General features: G+C 53.5%; 1 protein-coding gene and 1 long non-coding RNA gene across 3 annotated transcripts in view; one reads left to right on the plus strand and one right to left on the minus strand.

Annotated features, from left to right (window-relative positions):
- The window catches only part of CADM3 (cell adhesion molecule 3), a 29,271-nt gene extending 11,745 nt beyond the window's left edge, over window positions 1-17,526 (minus strand). For both annotated transcript variants that reach the window (XM_042926016.1, XM_042926017.1), the window contains exon 1: window positions 17,441-17,526. In XM_042926016.1, the coding sequence (XP_042781950.1) occupies window positions 17,441-17,522 (82 nt within the window). In that variant the 5' untranslated portion in view covers window positions 17,523-17,526. The remainder of the gene's footprint in view (window positions 1-17,440) is intronic.
- On the plus strand, window positions 1,047-11,299 carry LOC122212245. Its single transcript, XR_006199070.1, has 3 exons — window positions 1,047-1,370; window positions 10,427-10,482; window positions 10,893-11,299. It is a non-coding gene; the product is annotated as an uncharacterized LOC122212245 (long non-coding RNA).
- Window positions 17,527-18,234: the final 708 nt, after the last annotated feature.

Below are 18,234 nucleotides of genomic sequence, written 5' to 3' on the forward strand. Positions count from 1 at the left end.
GAGGCGGGGCACTTGCAAGGAGGGTGCTAAGGGTCACCAGTCAGCCATATAATGTCAGAGCCCAAGGAGATCTGAAAGATCCTCTGGTCCGGTTCTCCCACTCTGCACGTGAGGGCAATGGAGCCTACAGCGGTGAAAAGTCACTCGGTGAGGGCCATGCCAGCAAATGAAAGTCTGTTCCTTCCTTAGCCAGGATTCTTTCTGCTACACCATGTCATGTACTAAAATAACAGCAGGTTTAATAATCAGGAAATACTTTCACCCTTCATCCTTTTAATAAACCTGTGAAACACACCCGCTGGTCTTATCATTCCTGTAACGCAGCGCGGACGCAGAGGGCAGTGATTTGCCCAAGGTCACACGAGCCGAAGGACGCAGACTGGAAATGAAATGCCGGATCCCAAGCCCAAAGCTCGGTTACTTTCCAGCTGAGGCCCCTCCCAGTGCAGACGGGGCCGCGCTGGGCTGGAGGCCGCCACCTGCGGTATCAGGGGCGCCCCTCGCGGTGTTCCTCCCGCCCCGCCCCCTGCCCGCTGGGTCTCCCGGACCCTGCTCCCTGCCCGCCCCGGCACAAACCCCAGGGCCCGAGTCACCGCCTCTCTTCCCGGCCGGCGGCCCTTGGACCCGCCGCACGAGCGCTGCACAGAGCCCGCGGGGCCTGCGTCCCCGGCGCCGCCTGAAGAGGCGGAGGGACAAAGGAACCCGCCACACGAACCGGCCCGAGTCTCCCGCCACAAGCCACAAGCAGCCAATCAGGGACGCAAAGCGCGGTGACGTCATCGGCTGCCGAGCAGAGTCGGGAGCGGCGGCGCGTCCCGGGCCGGGAGTCGCGGGAACTTCTCCGGCGGCGCGGGCGCCCGGCCACCAGACGGGGCACCGCAGCCCGGGGATGCGGGGCGGGGGTGGGGGCCCAGCCCGAGAAAGAGGCCTGAAGAAAGGGGACAGGACGAGGTGGGGAACTGCGAGGTCCGAAGGAAAGGGGAGAAGGGACTGGGGCGGGAGGAGGAGGAGGGGAGGGGAGGGGAGGGAAGGGGAGGCTAGGGGGAGAAACTGGGCTAGGACCCCGAGAGAGAGCTTCAGAGGGTCACCGCCGGCCTCCCCCACCGCCACACACATCCTCCAGGAGATTTGAGAAAAGACTCTCCTCCAGCAGGGGAAGCGTTCAGGATTGGGAGGGGGAAGTACAGAAGACAGGAAACCGGGGACCCTTAGCGAGAAGCAGGCAGCAAAGGGGGCGCGCGAAGTGCTGGTGAAGAGAGGCTAGAAGGCTGAGGGTGCCCGAAGGAGAGGTGGCCGCTCAGGGGCCCTGAGAAGCAGCAGCGACTCCGCCGCCTTGCGTGGACATCGAGGCTGCAGGCACCCTGACGCTGGTGAGTGTTGCCTCTTTATTTTCCAGGTTGCGTGTTTGGGGGCGCGTGGACACACGGTGGAGAGCCAGACTGGCTGCACTAAAGCTTGGGATGGTGGAGTGGATTGGGAGAAGCCGGGGAGGGCTCAGTGCTCAGCCCCCCAGGACCGGTTCTCTGGGCACAAAGGAAGCGCTAGCCAGGCCTCTGCGCACGTGAACGGTGGCAGGGGCGGCGGGGGGGGGGGGGGGGGGGGGGAGGGGGGGGGCGGGGGGCGCATAGGCATCTCCTACTTTGGCACAGGACCTTCAGTCTGCAGGATGGGTCTTCAGCCCCGAGTTCATTTAATGTCAAAACAACCCTGAGGCCCAGGCAACTCGACAGAATCGCTTCGTAGAGAGGAGGTCTTGAGGGATCCGGGGACTGGATCAGCACACCCCTCAAGAATGCTCTGCCTCCCTTGGGGCTCTCAAAGCCTTTTCAACAGCTCTCTTTTCTTCGTGTGGCATTTCCACCCATTGTGTTGCCGTCACTTGTTTACCTATCAGGCTAAACCTGGTCTAAACTTCCAGCTGGTTAACAGCTGGGGCCCGACCCACCGACCCACCGACCTTATTCACCTTTGTGTCTTCAGCTCTTAGTGACCTTAGGCCTCTCAGCGCCTTCGATGGGCTCTGGCCTGGTGGCTCATCTGTCACTCCTGGGGCTGTGCTCCGCTGTTCCCCCTCAGGCAGAGGAGGGGCTGCCCACAGTGTGGACTCAGTCCCCACTCCGCATTCCTTCTTTCGTCTGTACTCTCTGGCTGCCTTCTCCTCAGTTGCTTTTCTCCCTGCATATATTTTTCTCATCTCTCCCCTCCTCCTACATTTTGCCGGCATCTTCTCCCCTGTATAGGATGAACACCTGAAGTGGTCAGGTGGGGCATTCAGAGCAGACTCCATTGTTCAGGTGAGGGGACTGATCACTAAAAGGAATAGTCTCCGATAAATGGCATCTATCATCCAGATGTCCGTGGAATTCACTCCAGTCCGGTTTGTAGCATGTTTTAAGAACTTGATGAAGAGAGAGCTGTTTTAGGTGTTTTGTCTTGTCTTGTCTTTTTTCTTTTCTTTTCTTTTCTTTTCTTTTCTTTTCTTTTCTTTTCTTTTCTTTTTTTTTCTTTTCTTTTCTTTTTTCTTTTCTTTCCCTGCTGGGATGATATTTCTCCCTCTAATTCTGAAAGGGACTTATGATCTCACGTCTCCTCTTGAAACCTATCGGGTGGTATGCCTGAAAGTTTTCTCACTGGGTTTATAAGATTGTACACCTGTAATGATAAATTCTGAATGGCCACTCTCCCGGTGGTGGACGAGCGATTGCAATGCTATTAACAGAAACATGGGTAACTAGCAGAAGTTACGACCTGGGCTGCGCAAGTCTTGGGCCTCTGGGTTCAGACTGTGCCGGCCATTTATGACATCAGCATAAATTCCTCCAATGGACTCCCGACTGGAAGGCAGAACTCTGGAGCGCTCTGAAAGGGTGGCATGGCCTTTGCCGTGGAATTTGCGAACGTTCTGCTCAGGCAGGGTCATTGGAAGGAAATGCAGACCCTGGACCACAGAGCCACCAGTGAGGGGCGCCCAGGCTCCTCGCAGGGAAAAGCAGTGAGGAGAATTCCAGCCAAATGTGCCTTATTGTTTTCCTGCTTACAAGCCTTCCCGTTGTCTGCAGGTCACATCCAGATGTGTTAGCCTGGCCTTCAAGATCCTGGACAGTCTGATGTGACCATGCCCTTCAGCTTTGTCTTTCCTTTACCCCACCCGTATCCCAGACATGATGCCATTCTGAGGTCTTTCTAGAAACCCTTGGCTTTCCTGCCTACATTCCTTTCTTGCCATAGCCCTGCTGATAATGCTCCCCACCCTTCCTTGCGTTAAGCTCTTCCCGTGCTTAAAACCTACTCTGTGTGGCATCTCCTTTGAGAAGTCTTCCCTGATTGTCCCAGATGGAAACACTTTCTGGTTCCTCTGACTTACAACACTTTATGTACTCGTCTTAAATTATGCATCACTCTGTGTTGTGCTCCAAGTTTGGCTTCCCTCTTAAGTGATAAAGATTCTGCAGGTAGGGTTGACATCCGTTCGTCTCTGCGCTCAGTACTGCCCCTAATGCAGCATGCTGCACATAGAAGGTGCTTAATAAATACATCGTTACTAAATGAATCAGAGGTGATTGGCATCTTCTATTGTAAGAACTAGGCTCAGCATCTGCCAGTGGAGAGGAAACAGAAAAACCAAACAGGATAGGAAGAAACAGGACAAGGAAGAGGGTGGATCATCCAGAGGCTGAAGCCCTAGAAAACTTTAATGTTGTGCTCTGGTGCGAATCGATATTTACTGATCACCTTGTGTGTTTCAAGATCCAAGTTAGGGCTCTATATTCATTATCCAGAACAACCCTTTTAACAGGTGTTATTATGCACATGTGAAGGATGAGTTGACTAAGACTCGAAAAGTTCAGTAACTCGTCCATATGATGGAGCCGGAGAGCGTGGGGATGGGATGGCTGTCCACCTTAGACCCCTCCGACTGCAAAGCCCAGACTCTCTGCACAGCTTTGCTGCACCACCGCCCTCTGCAGAAGCGTGCATTTCGCGTGTGTGGTCCTGGTGGTGCAGGAGTTATGGGGTCAAGGTTCCTTTCTGCCATCGCTGGCCAGGGGCGGGTCACCTAAGCAGTATTCACACTGCTTGCCTGCGATCGAGCAGAATAAGTGTAGCGAGATGGGCACGGACGCTTGTGTGGTGATAGGATGATTTGTGCCCACTGAATGTCATTGTTAATCGGGTTTCTTCACGTGTCTTCATCTATACCTCTGGGGGATCCTTCATTCACCCCTAAGAGCCTTACAACGGGGGACTTCTCAGTTAACCCAGCAGCAGATGTGTTTAGTTAAAGCTAACGGAATCCCCTCACGTTTTCCTAGCAGTCTGATGTCTGGGCTGAAGACAAAAAGAGTGTCTTGTTTGCCCTCAGTTGCCTTGGGGGTTCCTTAATTCTTGGTTTATTTACCCAAGCGTTCCAGTATCTTTAGGACTCGTGGTATTTTAAAGGACAAAGTAGCCCTTTCATCCCCCCCTCCATGTCCTTCTGATTGATTGTTCCCATTAAGAGCCGCCGAGGCGGCTGTTGGAGACTTACTGATATGCCCTTGAAAACACCCGTGACTCGTGTTGTGCTCATAGCACATGCCTCGCATATAGTAAGTGCTCAAGAAATATTTGTTGAATAAATAGACGAGCGACACGAATGAATGAAAACGTAGCGTGTCTCCACTCTAAGTGATGCTGGGAGGGAAGTCTTTGAAAAGGTGCCAGTGTAGCTACCCCCTGATTGCTTGGTTCATGTCTCCCCTGCACGCCTGCTGTGGGAACCTACGGTGCATTGCCCTTTGGCCTGTGACATGGTCACAGGTGCACGTGCGGGGTGCTGGGACAGGGACGGAGCTCTCTCGTGTGACCGCTGCTGGCCTTGCTGGTGCCTGGGTCCAGAGCTCCACTTCCCTGATGAGAGAAAGCCAGCTCCCCGAGTAGGAGTTGATGATGGTGATGGTGATGATGATGGTGATGGTGACTCAGCATTTCTGTAACTCCAGAGTTAAAAATACTCTGCGTCCCAGCCTACTTGTTATTCCTCACGACTACCATGACAGGTGGGTGGAGGAGTGTTATCTCCAAGGGAAAAACACGCTGGGGGCTGTGGCCCAAAATACTGAGGGGACCCACTTTTAGGATCGTTTTCCTACACCCTTCGCTGCCCCCCACCGCCCCCTCCTCCCCCCCGGGCCGGGTGATCTTGCTCTCATTCGTCCCTGACCTGAGCTACGTGGTGAATCCCTGTGTACATTTGGTTCACACGCAGAAGAGAACGGGCGTGGCCAAATCACGGAACTCGGCCCCTGGAGCTTTTCTCTTTGCCCAGAGCCACGTTTTCCTTAACTGTGAGCATCTGATTCTGCACTGGGAGGACGGTGGGCCAATCCCGGCGGAGCCCTGACTTAGGTGCTCACTCCAAGATCTGGGGAGCGTCACTTTGGAACACGATACCCTGATCAGACAAGGCACTCTTTTCGTTCTTAACTTTTACTCGACTCGCGAGTTGCTCTCGCGGCTGCTGGGGATTCTGCTCTCTCGCTTCTGCCTTCCATCCCTTTCTAACTGTCCTGCCCCGAGTGTGCCCCGAGTGTGCCACGAGCGTGCCACGGCGCAGTCGGGCAGAAGCTGGGGCCCCAAGCGGTGGGAGTTACTCTGTCAATTGGGACTGTCTGTCTTTCCAGGTGTATTTCCTGCTCGTTCTGTTGCTCCTTGGGGGAGGGGCCTCTGGCCCCTCACAGGCTGCAGGATCTCCTGAGGGGTGTCCCAGCTCAGCTCACATGTGCTGGAGCTCAGGCTTGCTTCAGAGCTTCAGAGCTCGGCCCCGCTGCAGCGACCCGCGGCCTCCCTCACCTAGGCCTTCCCTCCACCCTCTCTCTGGCTGGGCCCCTGGGACCTCTCTCCTTGTTGCCTCCCTCCGTACTTTCTGTTGCTGTCTGGCTTTTCCTCCTGGAGCCTTGTTTATCTCCGTTCCCTCTGGCTCCTGGCAGCCTCCCAGGCCTGGAAGGCACTATTCTCTCAGCTTTGCTTTACTGTCCCGGGAGGCACGCGGGATCTGTGTGAAAATAGATGGTAACTAGAGGTGGGGAACAGAGCCTTCACTAGAAGTGGGGCCTGTCGGGCTGATTTGCCCCGTGGCTTGGTGAAGCGTGGCCACGAGGTTCAGACATACAGAACCAGGAATCCTGCACTATTAGAGATTCGGGCTTGGAAGGGGCTGATCCAGGCTCCAGTAGGTTTATTGCTGAATGTTGGCAGATAGATGCCTTTTGGTTCATTCCTAACCAGGTCGTTGAAAATGAAAGGCTTTTGTTTCCTGGGCTTGGAATGGTGTGTGGCTAAGCTTTTCCAGGCTGAATGAGGAGGAGGGAATCTTTGGGTTAGTTGGCTAGCTGGCCTGCGGTGGGCGTAAGGGTGGGGTTAAAACAAAAAGCTTATCTGTGTGTTAACCCTCTTTTCACTAAAACCAAAAAAGCCCCCCAAAAGAAACAAACAAAACCCCACCCCAAACAAATGTAGTTATTCCAAATGTTTTGCTGTATCCGAATGTTAGAAAAAAAGTAGCGAGCTTCGATATGTCATGAATAAATATATTTTGTCTATTTCCGAAAACCCAGCCATCAATTTGCATGTCTGGTCATTTTCTACTGACCCCTAATGGCCAGAGGTGGGTAATCCTAAGATCTTTTTGATTCCATCAGACGGAGGACGGAACTGATATCCTTTCTGATTCCCTACTGCCACACTTCAGTTATTCCTCTCCTCCTTCTGTTATGCCTAATTTTCCCCCAAATATTTCCCCTCTATCATTCTTAGAAGCATAGACTTTTATAGCCGATAAGAATGCGAGGTAGCATCCAGGGCAAATCTCATTTTTTAAATGTCTATTTATTTTTCAGAGAGAGAAAGAGAGAGAGGGAGGGAGAGAAAGCAAGGGAGGGGCAAAGAGAAGGAGACAGAAGATCCCAAGAGAGCTCGACACTGACAGCAGAGAGCCCGATGTGGGGCTTGAACCCACGAACTGTGAGATCATGATCTGAGCTGAAGTCAGATACTTAACTGACTGAGCCACCCAGGTGCCCCGCAAATCTCATTTTAAAGAAGAAAAATCAGGGACACTTCAATGGGTTGAGCGTCTGACTCTTGATTTCGGCTCAGGTCATGATCTCACGGTATGTGAGACCCAGCCCCACGTTGAAATCTGCCCTGACAGCGGGGAGCCTGCTTGGGATTCTTTCTCTCTGTCCTCCTCTCTCTGCTCTTCCCCCACCCTCTCTCTCTCAAAATAAATAAATAAACTTAAAAAGAAATAAAGAAGGAAAACCACGGCTCAGAGAGGTTAGGGAACTCGTGCAAGGTCACACAGGCAGTGTCTGGGAGCCGTGGTTAGAAGCCCATCTCCCGTGGTTCCTGTCATTTGATAGCAGCCTTATGGGCCAATGAATTCAGAGGTTAAGTTGTCAGCTAGTATGATTTTACTTTCAGTGACATATACCCCGCACCCCCCGCTCCCCAGGGCTCTGTGTATTGCAGTGAGGCCCCCCAGGACCCCAGACCTCAAGGGAGGGAAATGCTCCTAAGTGCCAGGCAGGTTAGAGGCGGAGTGAGGTGGGGTGGGGGCTCCTGCAGCTGTGAAGAAGGGCGTCTTCACAGACTCAGGGCCTGACTGGCCGCTTCCGGCTCTCACAAAAGAGGACAGCAAGGGGCAGAAGGCACTGCCATGCCCGGAGCTGTTAAAAAGGCTGACTGAGGACAGGCTGTGTGCGCATGCGTGTGCTGGCATCTGGTGGGGCCGGCTGCGGGATGCTGAGCTGACCGTGCGGAGGGAACCGGCTCCAAGAGAGGAGAAAGCAGAGGAGCGTGTCCTATTCTGGAGCTGAGGAGAGAGAATAATCTGGAGGCAGAAGTGGGCTTGTGGTAGGCTGAGGGGGCCCCTCAGAGGCTTAGTTAAGATTCCGAGGAGCGGAGACTGAGAAGTGGGTGGCAGAGAAGGAGGTGGGGACAGCTGTTGCTTTGATTTGCTATTGAGTCAGTGTTCTCGGTGCATTAGCACTGGGAGGGAGCCCTGGGCTGGCCCCCAACCAAAACAAGCCCCTCTGTAGCCAATACTGTGTTGTAGCAAGAACTGCAGTTGGGAACAGAGAGGAAGGGGATCTGATCCCCAAAGAGCCCCTTCCCAGCCTTAGCTCTCGTCCTTCCGGGACTAGGCTGTGTTCTCTGGACAAGCGTCTAGTGTTCTGCACTAAGAGGCTGGGAGGGGATGGGGCAGAGCAAAGAGGATGTCTCAGGAAGAGCTTGGGGGAGAGTGGCCGGGGTCTGTGCAGGGGGCCGGGGTCTGTGCAGCTCGGAAGGCGGGGCATGACATCATTCCCGTGGATGGTAGCTCTGAGCCGTTTTCGGAGCGCCCTTTGACCCCACCTCCTCATTCCCGCTCACACACACAGACATCAGGACAGGTGCGACCCGGGGTCTGCATGCTAATGCAGCAGTCAGGAAGCCGGACTTGGTCTGAACTCTTACACGTCCCCCCTGAACCAAGCGCAGACACTTCACGCTCCTTCCCTAAATTTACCTTGCTGGCGTAGAACTGGGAAACATTCTCCCATCTTAGAAAATGCTTGGGAAAGGAAATGTAACAGAGGCAGTGTGGGGTAAGTGAAGGCAGAATTCTGTCTAGCTCATGGGAAAATATGTTTACGGGAAGGTAAGGGGCTTTCCCGTAAACTGGGAAGGGGCAAAGTAGGGCAGGGGCATGGGGGAGAAACAGAGTGGGCGCCCTGGGGAGGAGAGACCGCAGTCCCGGCCGCAGACCCTCCGTGCCTGCTCAAGGGCGTGGATGGACCCCCTTTCTCAACAGGCTCAACTTATCTGCTTTGCTCGTTATGTCCTACTTTAGATATTTCAGGCTGATGGCTTGGTGTGTGTGGGGGGAAACAATGCTGTGAAAAAGTTTAATTTGTTAGAAGTCAGGCAAGAAAGGATTCATCTCTGCTGGATCTGGTTTTACGGACTTGTTTTTACCGTTTCCCTTCACTGGGTGATCAGAGTCGAGGTGTGGATGGCAGGTTCAGGGCAGCGGTGAGGAGCGTGACATAAAGAAAACCGTGCTCTGCACCACACGCCTACACCGCTCCAGCCCCCTCCCTCATCCTAACAGATTTAGTCTCTTCCCTTTCCCGTTTCTCACCTAAAAAATGTATTTTCCAGAGGGTGGCACATTGTCCGATTAGCCTTACTTTGTGCCTTCCTGGGGGATTCTAACACTTCTGTGAAACAGACACTTTCTTCTGAGTCTGCAGACCTCACAGTCCCCAGAATGGGGACCCACCGATCTCCTGTTCTTTTCTTAAGCCTTCACTGAGTATCTTCTCTCTGACGAGGGTATGTACTCAACTTTGTTCTCCAAGATGTGTATACATCCCAACCTAGTTACCCTCTTTCTCATTCAGCCTGTGCCCCTCAACACACATGACAGGCTACAGCTTTCACTATTCATATCTGTTTTTATTTTTTTTTTCTGACACAAATACACAGCCTTTCTTATGACCCAGATACAGAGCCCTTTTCACAAGCCCATTATTAGTCAGAACCCCTGACTTCCAGAAAACCATATGGCTTAAACTCAGAGATTCTCCCCAAAGCAGAATTCAAGCTCCCTCTTCTGCTCAGACTCCCCAGGAGAGGGACAGAATCCTTTTCTCCCCAGGGCTGAGGCTCAGGCCATCTGTCACTGACACTGGACTCCAGGGCTTGGAAACCAGAAGAGAGTTGGCATGAAGCAGCCGTGGAGGATAAATGAGAATATGTGAGGCCCAGGGGCTTAGTGGTGGTGGTTTTTATATTTGTTTGAGATGATAGGATAGGGATGAGAGGAGAAAACATATAATACATCTTTGGAAAGATTTCATCATCTTGAGGAATTAGAGTAAGAGTAAGAATGAGTACAATTGTCCTGTCATTTTTGCATTTGCCGAAGGACAAATGATTAGGAGCAGATGGCCAAACTGGCCCATCGTTTCATAATAACAGGAGAACTTGGCCCTGGGCTCTTCAGAGGTTGATCTAGGCCATGCTAAGTCTCAGGTTACTTGTCACCGATGTATTTATTAGAGTCTTGCTGGGTTTCTAAGAAGTCTCAGGTATTTAAGTTAGAGACTCAAGAAACCTGTTCACCCTCTGGAGCTTTTGTACCCTGTCTGAGGGTTTGGCTGGAATTCTAGAGTCAGGATTGGAAGCAAAGAATCTGGGCAACAGAAGAAGACAAATAAATGTAGGAAGCTAGGATCTGCATATTCACAAGGAAATCTGGCATTGGAAGTACTCGTTCTCCAGCCTGCCTTGCTAATATCCGGGATTACATGAAGGAAGTACAGAGCTAGGTAGTGGTTAGCTTGGAGATGAATGGCTGAGATAGCAGCCTTCATTTCTTTTTCTTTTTTTTCCCTAGGGCAAGGTGATGCTTCTGACCCTTCTGACCCTGAACTGGAAGTAGATGAGCCAAAGGTGCTTATAATTAGCAATCAATACACAATTAGTGCAGGTCTAGCTGGGGTAAGGGAAAATAAACCCTTAGAGAAGACTACGTTTTAGTTCCTTGTATTATTTAGCTTCTTATCATTCTCCTGGAGATCTCCAGGAGACAGAGAGATGAGAGGGTTAAGGAATCCCAGAGGTAAGAGCTCACGTAGAAGAATGATACGCATTTTGAAACAAAATGTTGGAAGACCTGCGTTAGAATCCTTTCTGAAACATGTCTGCTGTTCATGAGAACAGGGGGCTCAGGGAGAAGAGTAGATAGGAGATACTCCAGCTGTTACTGTAACCCAAAGTCTGTCTTCCTGAAGGCTCGCTCATGGAGATAAATCACTTCCATTACCTGTCCTTGAGGAATGAAGTTTCTCCTTGTTTCACAGGAGGAAATGGAAGAAGGGCCCTGGAGATTCATCTTGGAAGCCTGCCCCCCAACTGGATTCTGCTGGAGGTCATTCACAAGTGTTAACTCTTATACGAACTATGACTAAGAAATTGATACAGGGAAATCAACATTTAGGGGAAGATCAGCGTGTGTAGTTCTGATGTTACAGGCTATCTAGTCTCAGACTGGCAGGGGCTGAGCATTCTCGGCTCCTTGCCGCATTTGACGTCATCAGCTTATTGGCAGATACCCCAAAAGAGTAGCAGAGTCCAGTTTAAAGATGCGCTTCCTGAGATTCGGCCAAGGACTTGGACTCTGGGGTAGGATGGTTGTATTTAAAGCCATTTAGTTCTGTACAAGATGGTTGTAAAGATGGGGGGGCGTGAGTCAGGGTTTTGATATTTGTTTCCGATGTGTCTCATATATTAAAGTCCTCTGTTATCTACTCAGATAACCCATGAGTGTGTATTATCTTTATATTTACTGGTAAGGTTGAAGGAAAAGAGAAAATTAGCACCATGAAAGGACAGTTTGTGTTGGTCATCAGGCTAAGAAGGGCATACTTAACAAATTGAGTAGGGCTCATTTTGCATTCCACATTTATAGGGTATATGTGGTACACCAGATTATGAGCAATACCATGTCAATCTCAAACATAACTATGTGTAGTTCTGTTTTTAATTTGTGACTCCATTTATGGTGGAACATCCAGTTCTTCGGAGGCCATCTGAGGTCACTGTAGGCCCTGGTCTCCTGAGCATTTCAAACAGCACATCTTCTCAACCTCAGTATTACTTGCTCGTTCTGTCCCCTTCCTACAGCTGTATAAATGGTTGTGAGGACCTTTCATATCTATATCTCAAGGCTTGTTCCCCTCTTTCTAGTCGAGCAGGTCAGGGATCATAGCCAGGTTCACGTGTGTGCTCCTGGTGGGGGAGGGAAGGAGCTGCACCTTAGAGAGTGGAGATCATGATGGGTGGAGGGAGAGCAGGACCACGGAGAGCAGCAAGAAGGGCCTGGGGTGGCTTGTGGGGGGTTAGCACCATGGAGAGCTCAAAGCTCCAGTTTGTTCTGCAAAGAGCAGGGAACAGGGATCATGGGTTAAGGCACTAGCTCTCCAGGAGTCAAACTGAAAGAACAGACATCAGGACTACTGTTAGGATCATGCTATACCCATCACTTGCTCTAAAAGGCCTCCTTAAGTGCTTTGTTTGAACCTGTCACATATACACCCAAAATTATATAAACAGTGAAGACTGCCACGAGACTGAGTTTGTCAACATGTACCTTAGTAATTACGACAATTACGTAGGTATTAGTGGTGGTGGAGGGGGTTTTCATTTGCCTTAACCAGTATCTCTTCTAATTAGGGAAATAGTGCCACAAAATCTGTGTCTCCTCAGAGACACTAGGGCATGAGAAAATCAAAGTGTGCTTATCACCAGATGGGGTATGAGGTGTATCAAAGTCAGTGTGCCTTGAAGCACCCACAATTGCTGTGAATAGTCCAGTCTTCATCGTGCATGGAAAAGAGGGGTGGATCAGTCCTCTTAAGAAGGCATTTGTCTTTGGGACATTAGTTGGGACATTTGGTCAGTCTCTTCACACTTAGAGGAATTTTGGTAAAGGGGCAAATGGTTCTCTCTTCAGTACTTGTTCCTTCAATGAAGAATATGTAGCTTTACTAAGCCTCTATTTTGCAAAAATCTCAACGGTTTCATGTGTTCAAGACTCTGGAAATCTTGGTTTCTCAGGGCTAGTTATAACAGGATTGGGTTGGGTTTTTCTCGGGTTATAGGAACCCTGAACATCAGCTGGTTCTGACTTTGTAAAGACTCATCACTACTGCTGATCCTAGAGGAGGGGGCTGGCCTTTGGCTCTGAGACTTATTCTTTTTTTTGCTTTACAGTTACATATGGAGTGTTTATTGTTAATTTGATGGAGTTTTTAGAGACCCGAATCTTTCTCTGATGGCTTGCCTCTCCAGGCTCTTTTTCTGATGGTCTGTTTCTCTTGATCGCTCATAAGCATTCCCATGGGGATTGCTATTGTCAGAGTTTATGGATAGACCTTTAGGACATGACTTCATCCAGGAAACAAAATGTTCCAGTATATGGGCCTATAGCCAATGGTGAATCAGGAAATGCTAAATTTTAACATGAGGGATGGAAGGCGAAGATACAATTACCCAAACTTTCTAACGCCCTGGGGATTTTTCACTCAGTAGTCAGTAAGGAGGTAGTCCAGGCCACCAGTTGCTTTCCTGGAGAATCTGGAACCCAGGTTACTGTCCTTGGGTGATATTCTGTTACTCAGAAGCAGATGACAAAACAGAGATTGTAGAGCCAGGGTGCAGTCTACCGGAGCAGGAAACAACAAAGAATGTGACTACTCACAGCCCCTCAGGGCTCTCTGGCGATGACTATGAAGATATTATTCCTAGCATATGACTTAAGGAAGGACAGGCAGCCTTTGGTCCCGTTCTGCATATCATGTGGACTCCAAGCAAGGTGTATGAGCAAGGAGTCCCCAAATCAAATCTAGGGGTTTACAGAGCAATCACACAGCTACCCAGTCTGCTGTTTCAAAGTGACCAGAACACCAAAAAGATGCCATCTGTGGAATTTTATGGCTGCAGAACTGTGAGTCACTCTCCAACTGAGCAGGGAATATCTCCAACAAGGCACTCTTGAAATTAGACTTGGGTCTCCAGTCTTCCTCAGTTGGGAGAGGAAGGAGAGAGAGAGAGAGAGGGAGGGAGAGAGAGAGCCTGAGGCCAGCGAGCTGGCTCCCTTGCTGTCAGGTTAGAGCGGAGGACCCCAGGCTGGGTGTGGCAGAGCCCCAGGGCATAGGGATTTTAGGCAGTGTTCGTGGGGGGGGGGGGGGCGGGTGCAGGGAGAAGGGTGAAAGGGCTACAGGTTTGTCTTCTGTCTTTCAGCAAGAGTAATTCTCCTTTGGTCTGTTTTACTTGTGTGATGAAGGAATTTCACATCTTTAAAAATAAAAGTGAGAAAACCACTGTCCTGGAAGGAACCCCGTAAAACAGTAGTGCTTCTTGGCCCCAGAGAGAGCTCAGGCTCAGGGCAGAGTTCTGGGTGTGGCTCTGGGTAGCCAGTGAGTGAGCCACAGCTTGGGGCCCTGGTCAGACAGACTGGTTCTGCGTGGAGTTAGCTAAGTTCTGCTGTACCGGGGTCTCTCTGAAGGCCTCAACTTCTCTGTGCCGGGAAGAGCACATCTGTCCTTCCCGAGGGCTAGAGTTGCAACCAGGAAGAGCATGGGGACAGAACGGTTACAGCTGTAAGAAGGAAGAAGCAGGATGGTACAGGCCTGCCAGGCAGACCCGTGGGCAGCTCTAGAGTGAACGCCTGCTGGACTTCTTGGCACATTGGGCATGAGCTCTCCGCTGGGCACCTGGCCAGGGGGCCGAAGAATGGATGGCAGTGGACGGAAGGTCATTGGAAAGGGAAAGATATTCATGTATGGGGCAGTGCGGGACAAGGTTGAATTGCTATGAGCTGAAGCAAAGCAGGCTGTCCACCCATCAGCTCTGTGCTAGGTCAACCCACAGGGTGCTGGAAATAAGTTGACAAGGAAGAACCCAAGGAAGGCTGTGCACAGTGTTGAATGTTGAGCTTACCAGAGCTCAGCACAGGACACATGAAGTTCACAGGTGTCGTATCCAGCAAACCTGGAATTGCCAGCCTCTACCAGTGCTAGTGGAGGAATGTGAGAAGGAAGGAGCAGGTGGGAAACCGAATGTCCAAAGTGGCCCTGGGCCTCTAGCCACAGCATGCACGGTCAGGTTCAGAGATCGTCTGCTGCCCTTCTGTAGCCTCTCAGTCCCTGTTCAGCTTTAGGAACCCTAAAAACCTGATGCTGTACCCTAGGGAGCTATATACCCCAGCCGCACATGAGGTCTGTTTTCTTTCTGCATAGAAAGAGCCACTCCATACACACCCTTGACTACTCAGACATTAGTGTATTAGGGTATCTTGTCCTTAAACTTTCACACCGCATCTCCTTGTTTGGGGCAAACATTATCCGGGAAGCTATGTACTGCCTGGCTCCCTGCCAGGGGACCCAGGCCACATCAGGGGCACTGGGCACATCTTTGGCATGACCCTGGTCAGAATGGTGACCAGAATGGACCCTGGTGGTCCAGACCACCATCCATGGGCATCAAATCTGTACTCCCACCTCCCACATCAGAGCTTCTTAGGCCCTTCTTAGGTCTGGAAACTAAGAGGTGGAATTCATTTAGATAAAGATCGTGTGTGGCTGTGTGTCTTCCACATCAGTAAGTCCTGAGACATTGCACATCAAACAGATGTCCATTATCGAGACAGATAATGCTCTACGAGGAAAATGAGGCTCGATTTGACTGTGCCTCGGGAACAGACCTCCCTCCCCACCCATCCCTGACTTCCCAACCTCTCCTCTGGAAATTCTCCATTCTAAAGTTAGTGCCTTCCCCTCTTCCCCCTCAAGCACTGCTAGGAAGTGTTTATAAATACGAGGACAGAGGATTTCTCTTCCTCTCAACCTTACATCTGGGTGAGGGCTGGGCCCCCAAATTGAGGGCCAAGACGAAATCGTGTGGTTGGTGAAGAAAGACTTGGCTAGGATATAGATTTACTCTGTTCTCCAGTGTTTACATCCAGAGCTGGAGTGCTCCCAGCTTTCTGGGGTGACTCCTTTCTGTTTAGGTCCCAGCCTGGGGCTGTCAGTCCCCACTGCCCAGCAGGTGCAGTTTGGGTCACACAGTCTATGGTGAACGCAGCTAGCGAGATGAAAAGGCGGGGGCTGCAGCTGGAAGTCAAGGCCTAGAAGAGGATCCTTCTTGGGGCACATAAACCCGGAAGCCTGTCCTTGCCGTGCACCCGGCTGGCCCTTGGGACCACCCCCCTCACCTCCTCAGCCAGTAGGGTCCTCAGTGTGGTCCTCTGGGGAAGGGGGATTCTGCCCAGAGGAGGGGCTGCTGTCTCAGTGGTGACTCCCTTCAGGCTGTTGATGGGTACCTGGTGGAAGGAGTCAGCCAGCCCTAGGGAATGGACCCCCAGGGTGCTCACGCCGGCCGAAGCTCCTTTATCATGACCCAGACAGGCCTGAGAGCGGAGGTCAGGGGAGACGGAGTGATTCCTCCAGCACCCAGGCTGCTCGCCTGTTTTCTTCAGATGAAATTCTTTACATCATCCTCCCCAGCTTCAACCCCTCCCCTCTCCACCCCCGCCCCGCCCTGGCCCTGTGCCCATCCCTGCTGGCCACTGGGTCCACAGCCCAGGAGCCGCCTCCCCTTTCTCCTCCCCTGCGGTTCTTTCTGTTTTTCGTTGGCATCTGGCCGGGCATAGCCACCACCCTCCCCCTCACTCTCCCCACATCCCTGTGCTCCGCAGAGGTCCCGTCCCCTCTCCCCCCTACCGCAGCCCAGCCCTCCTCTGACTGGTCTGAGGATGCATTCCGTTAGTCCCTCCACTGCCTGCCCTCCCACCTCCGGGGACCTGAGGCTGTGAGCCGTGGCTCCCTTCCTGGGCTCCCCACAAACTGTCCCCTGCCACCCCATGAGCCGTCAGCAGCCTTTAAGAAAGCTGAGGGGGCCCCCACAGCGCTGACCTACATAGCCGGGTCCTGGGCGGGAGGGGCTCTTCCCCAAGTCCCCTCACCCTGGCCCCGCCTCCCTGCTCCCCCCCACTCTCTCCCTTGTCTCTTACCCTTACAAACCCGAGCAGGCTGGAGTTCCCACCTGGGGCAAAGTGGGCTGGGCGAGCTACCCCACCCCAAATCTGGGAAAATCCATGCTTAGCCCAGGACAGCCTTGGGTTTTCTGGGCATCCTCCTTCCCAAATATCTTGATGCTTCCTTTTGCCCAACCTTCCCCCACCTCCTCCGCTCCTGTCTGGGCTTCTTTTCCCAGCTGCTGCCACCGCTAGGGACACTGCCATCCTGGCACCCCCCCCCCACCCCCCGCCCTGTGTTGTTGTTTTGCTCCAAGGAGAAGCCCCCCCCCCCTTCCTTGCCCACGCCCCCCTCGGCAGCCTCACCCAGGACCCTTCCCTGCCCACTCGGAGCTGCGCCTTGGGTGGGGGCGGGCGGGGGGGGGGCAGCGATGTTTGCATACAGCAGTTGGGGGGGGGCTGCACCGGCTCCCCAGCCCCTCCAGACATACACAAACCCCGACACACGCCCGGACCGAAACGGCGACAGATCTCACTCCGCCCCCAACACACACTGACACAGACATACACACAGATACTGACACACAAACGCACAGGCAGACACCAACACAGACGCGCACACCCAGACACACGCACACGGACAGCCGCACGGCCAGACCCGGGGCGGCCGCGAGCCGCCCGGGCCCGGTGCACACGCACACGCGAGGCGGATGGCAGGTGCACAGCGGCACGGATGCCCGGACGGACCCGCCCGGCTACAACGGCGGCGGCGGCGGCGGCGACCCGAACCCCCGCTTCCAGACAAAGCCCACAGGCGGCCCCCGCCCCGCCGCGATCGGAGCCCCCGCCCCGGCGCCCCCACCCCCAACTCACCGTCCTGGGAGAGGTTGGCCCCGCCGGGCGCCCCGCAGCTGGCGAGGAGCAGTAGCAGGGGCAGGGCGGAGGGGCCCCCCATGGCGCGTCCCGGCCGGCTCCCCGCTGCGCGCGCTGGCGAGCCTGGGTCCCCGGGGGCGGGGGGCTGGGCAGGCGGTGGGCGACGACGCTGGCCGACCGGGCGCCCCCGAGCCGCTTCGGAGCCCGGGGCCGAGGCGGGGACCGGGAGGGAGCCGGGCGCTGCTGCAGTCGCGGGGATTAAATAGGGCGCTCGGAGCGAACCATTCGGTTGGAGGTGGAGGGGGGGCGGCGGGGGGCTGGGCCGGTCGCGGGGGGGCCAAGCTGCCGCATTCCCCACTCCCCCCGCCTCCCGCACCCCCTCCGCGCCCTCGTGGTGCCTTCCACCTTCTCCCCCGGGAGCTCCGCCAGCCCGGCGCGGGTGGCGAGCCCGGGGAGGGAGCTGGCTCAGCAGTGGGACCCTGCGCGCGCCCCTCTTAGGCTTGGGGCGGAGGGAGGGGAGCCGGGCAGGGCCTTGGGCCAGCTGGCGAGAGCGGCCACTGCAGGCCCGGGCAAGGGCGTGCCCACCGGCCCGAGATCCTCCCGCCCCGCCCTCCCTCTTTTGGCGACCGGGGATCCCCTATCAACAGCGTGCCCAGCGACATCTCCCTTTGGGTGGCCAGTTACCCTGACCGTTCTCCCAAACACACACACGTCCCTAGTTCGTCTGACCCGAGAGCCCCTAGTCCTCTGTCCAGCAACAGTGTGCGGCCCCGGGCAATTTCCCTTGAAAGGCT

The sequence above is a fragment of the Panthera leo genome, chromosome F3 (assembly GCF_018350215.1).
Source record: "Panthera leo isolate Ple1 chromosome F3, P.leo_Ple1_pat1.1, whole genome shotgun sequence".
Classification (NCBI taxonomy): domain Eukaryota; kingdom Metazoa; phylum Chordata; class Mammalia; order Carnivora; family Felidae; genus Panthera; species Panthera leo.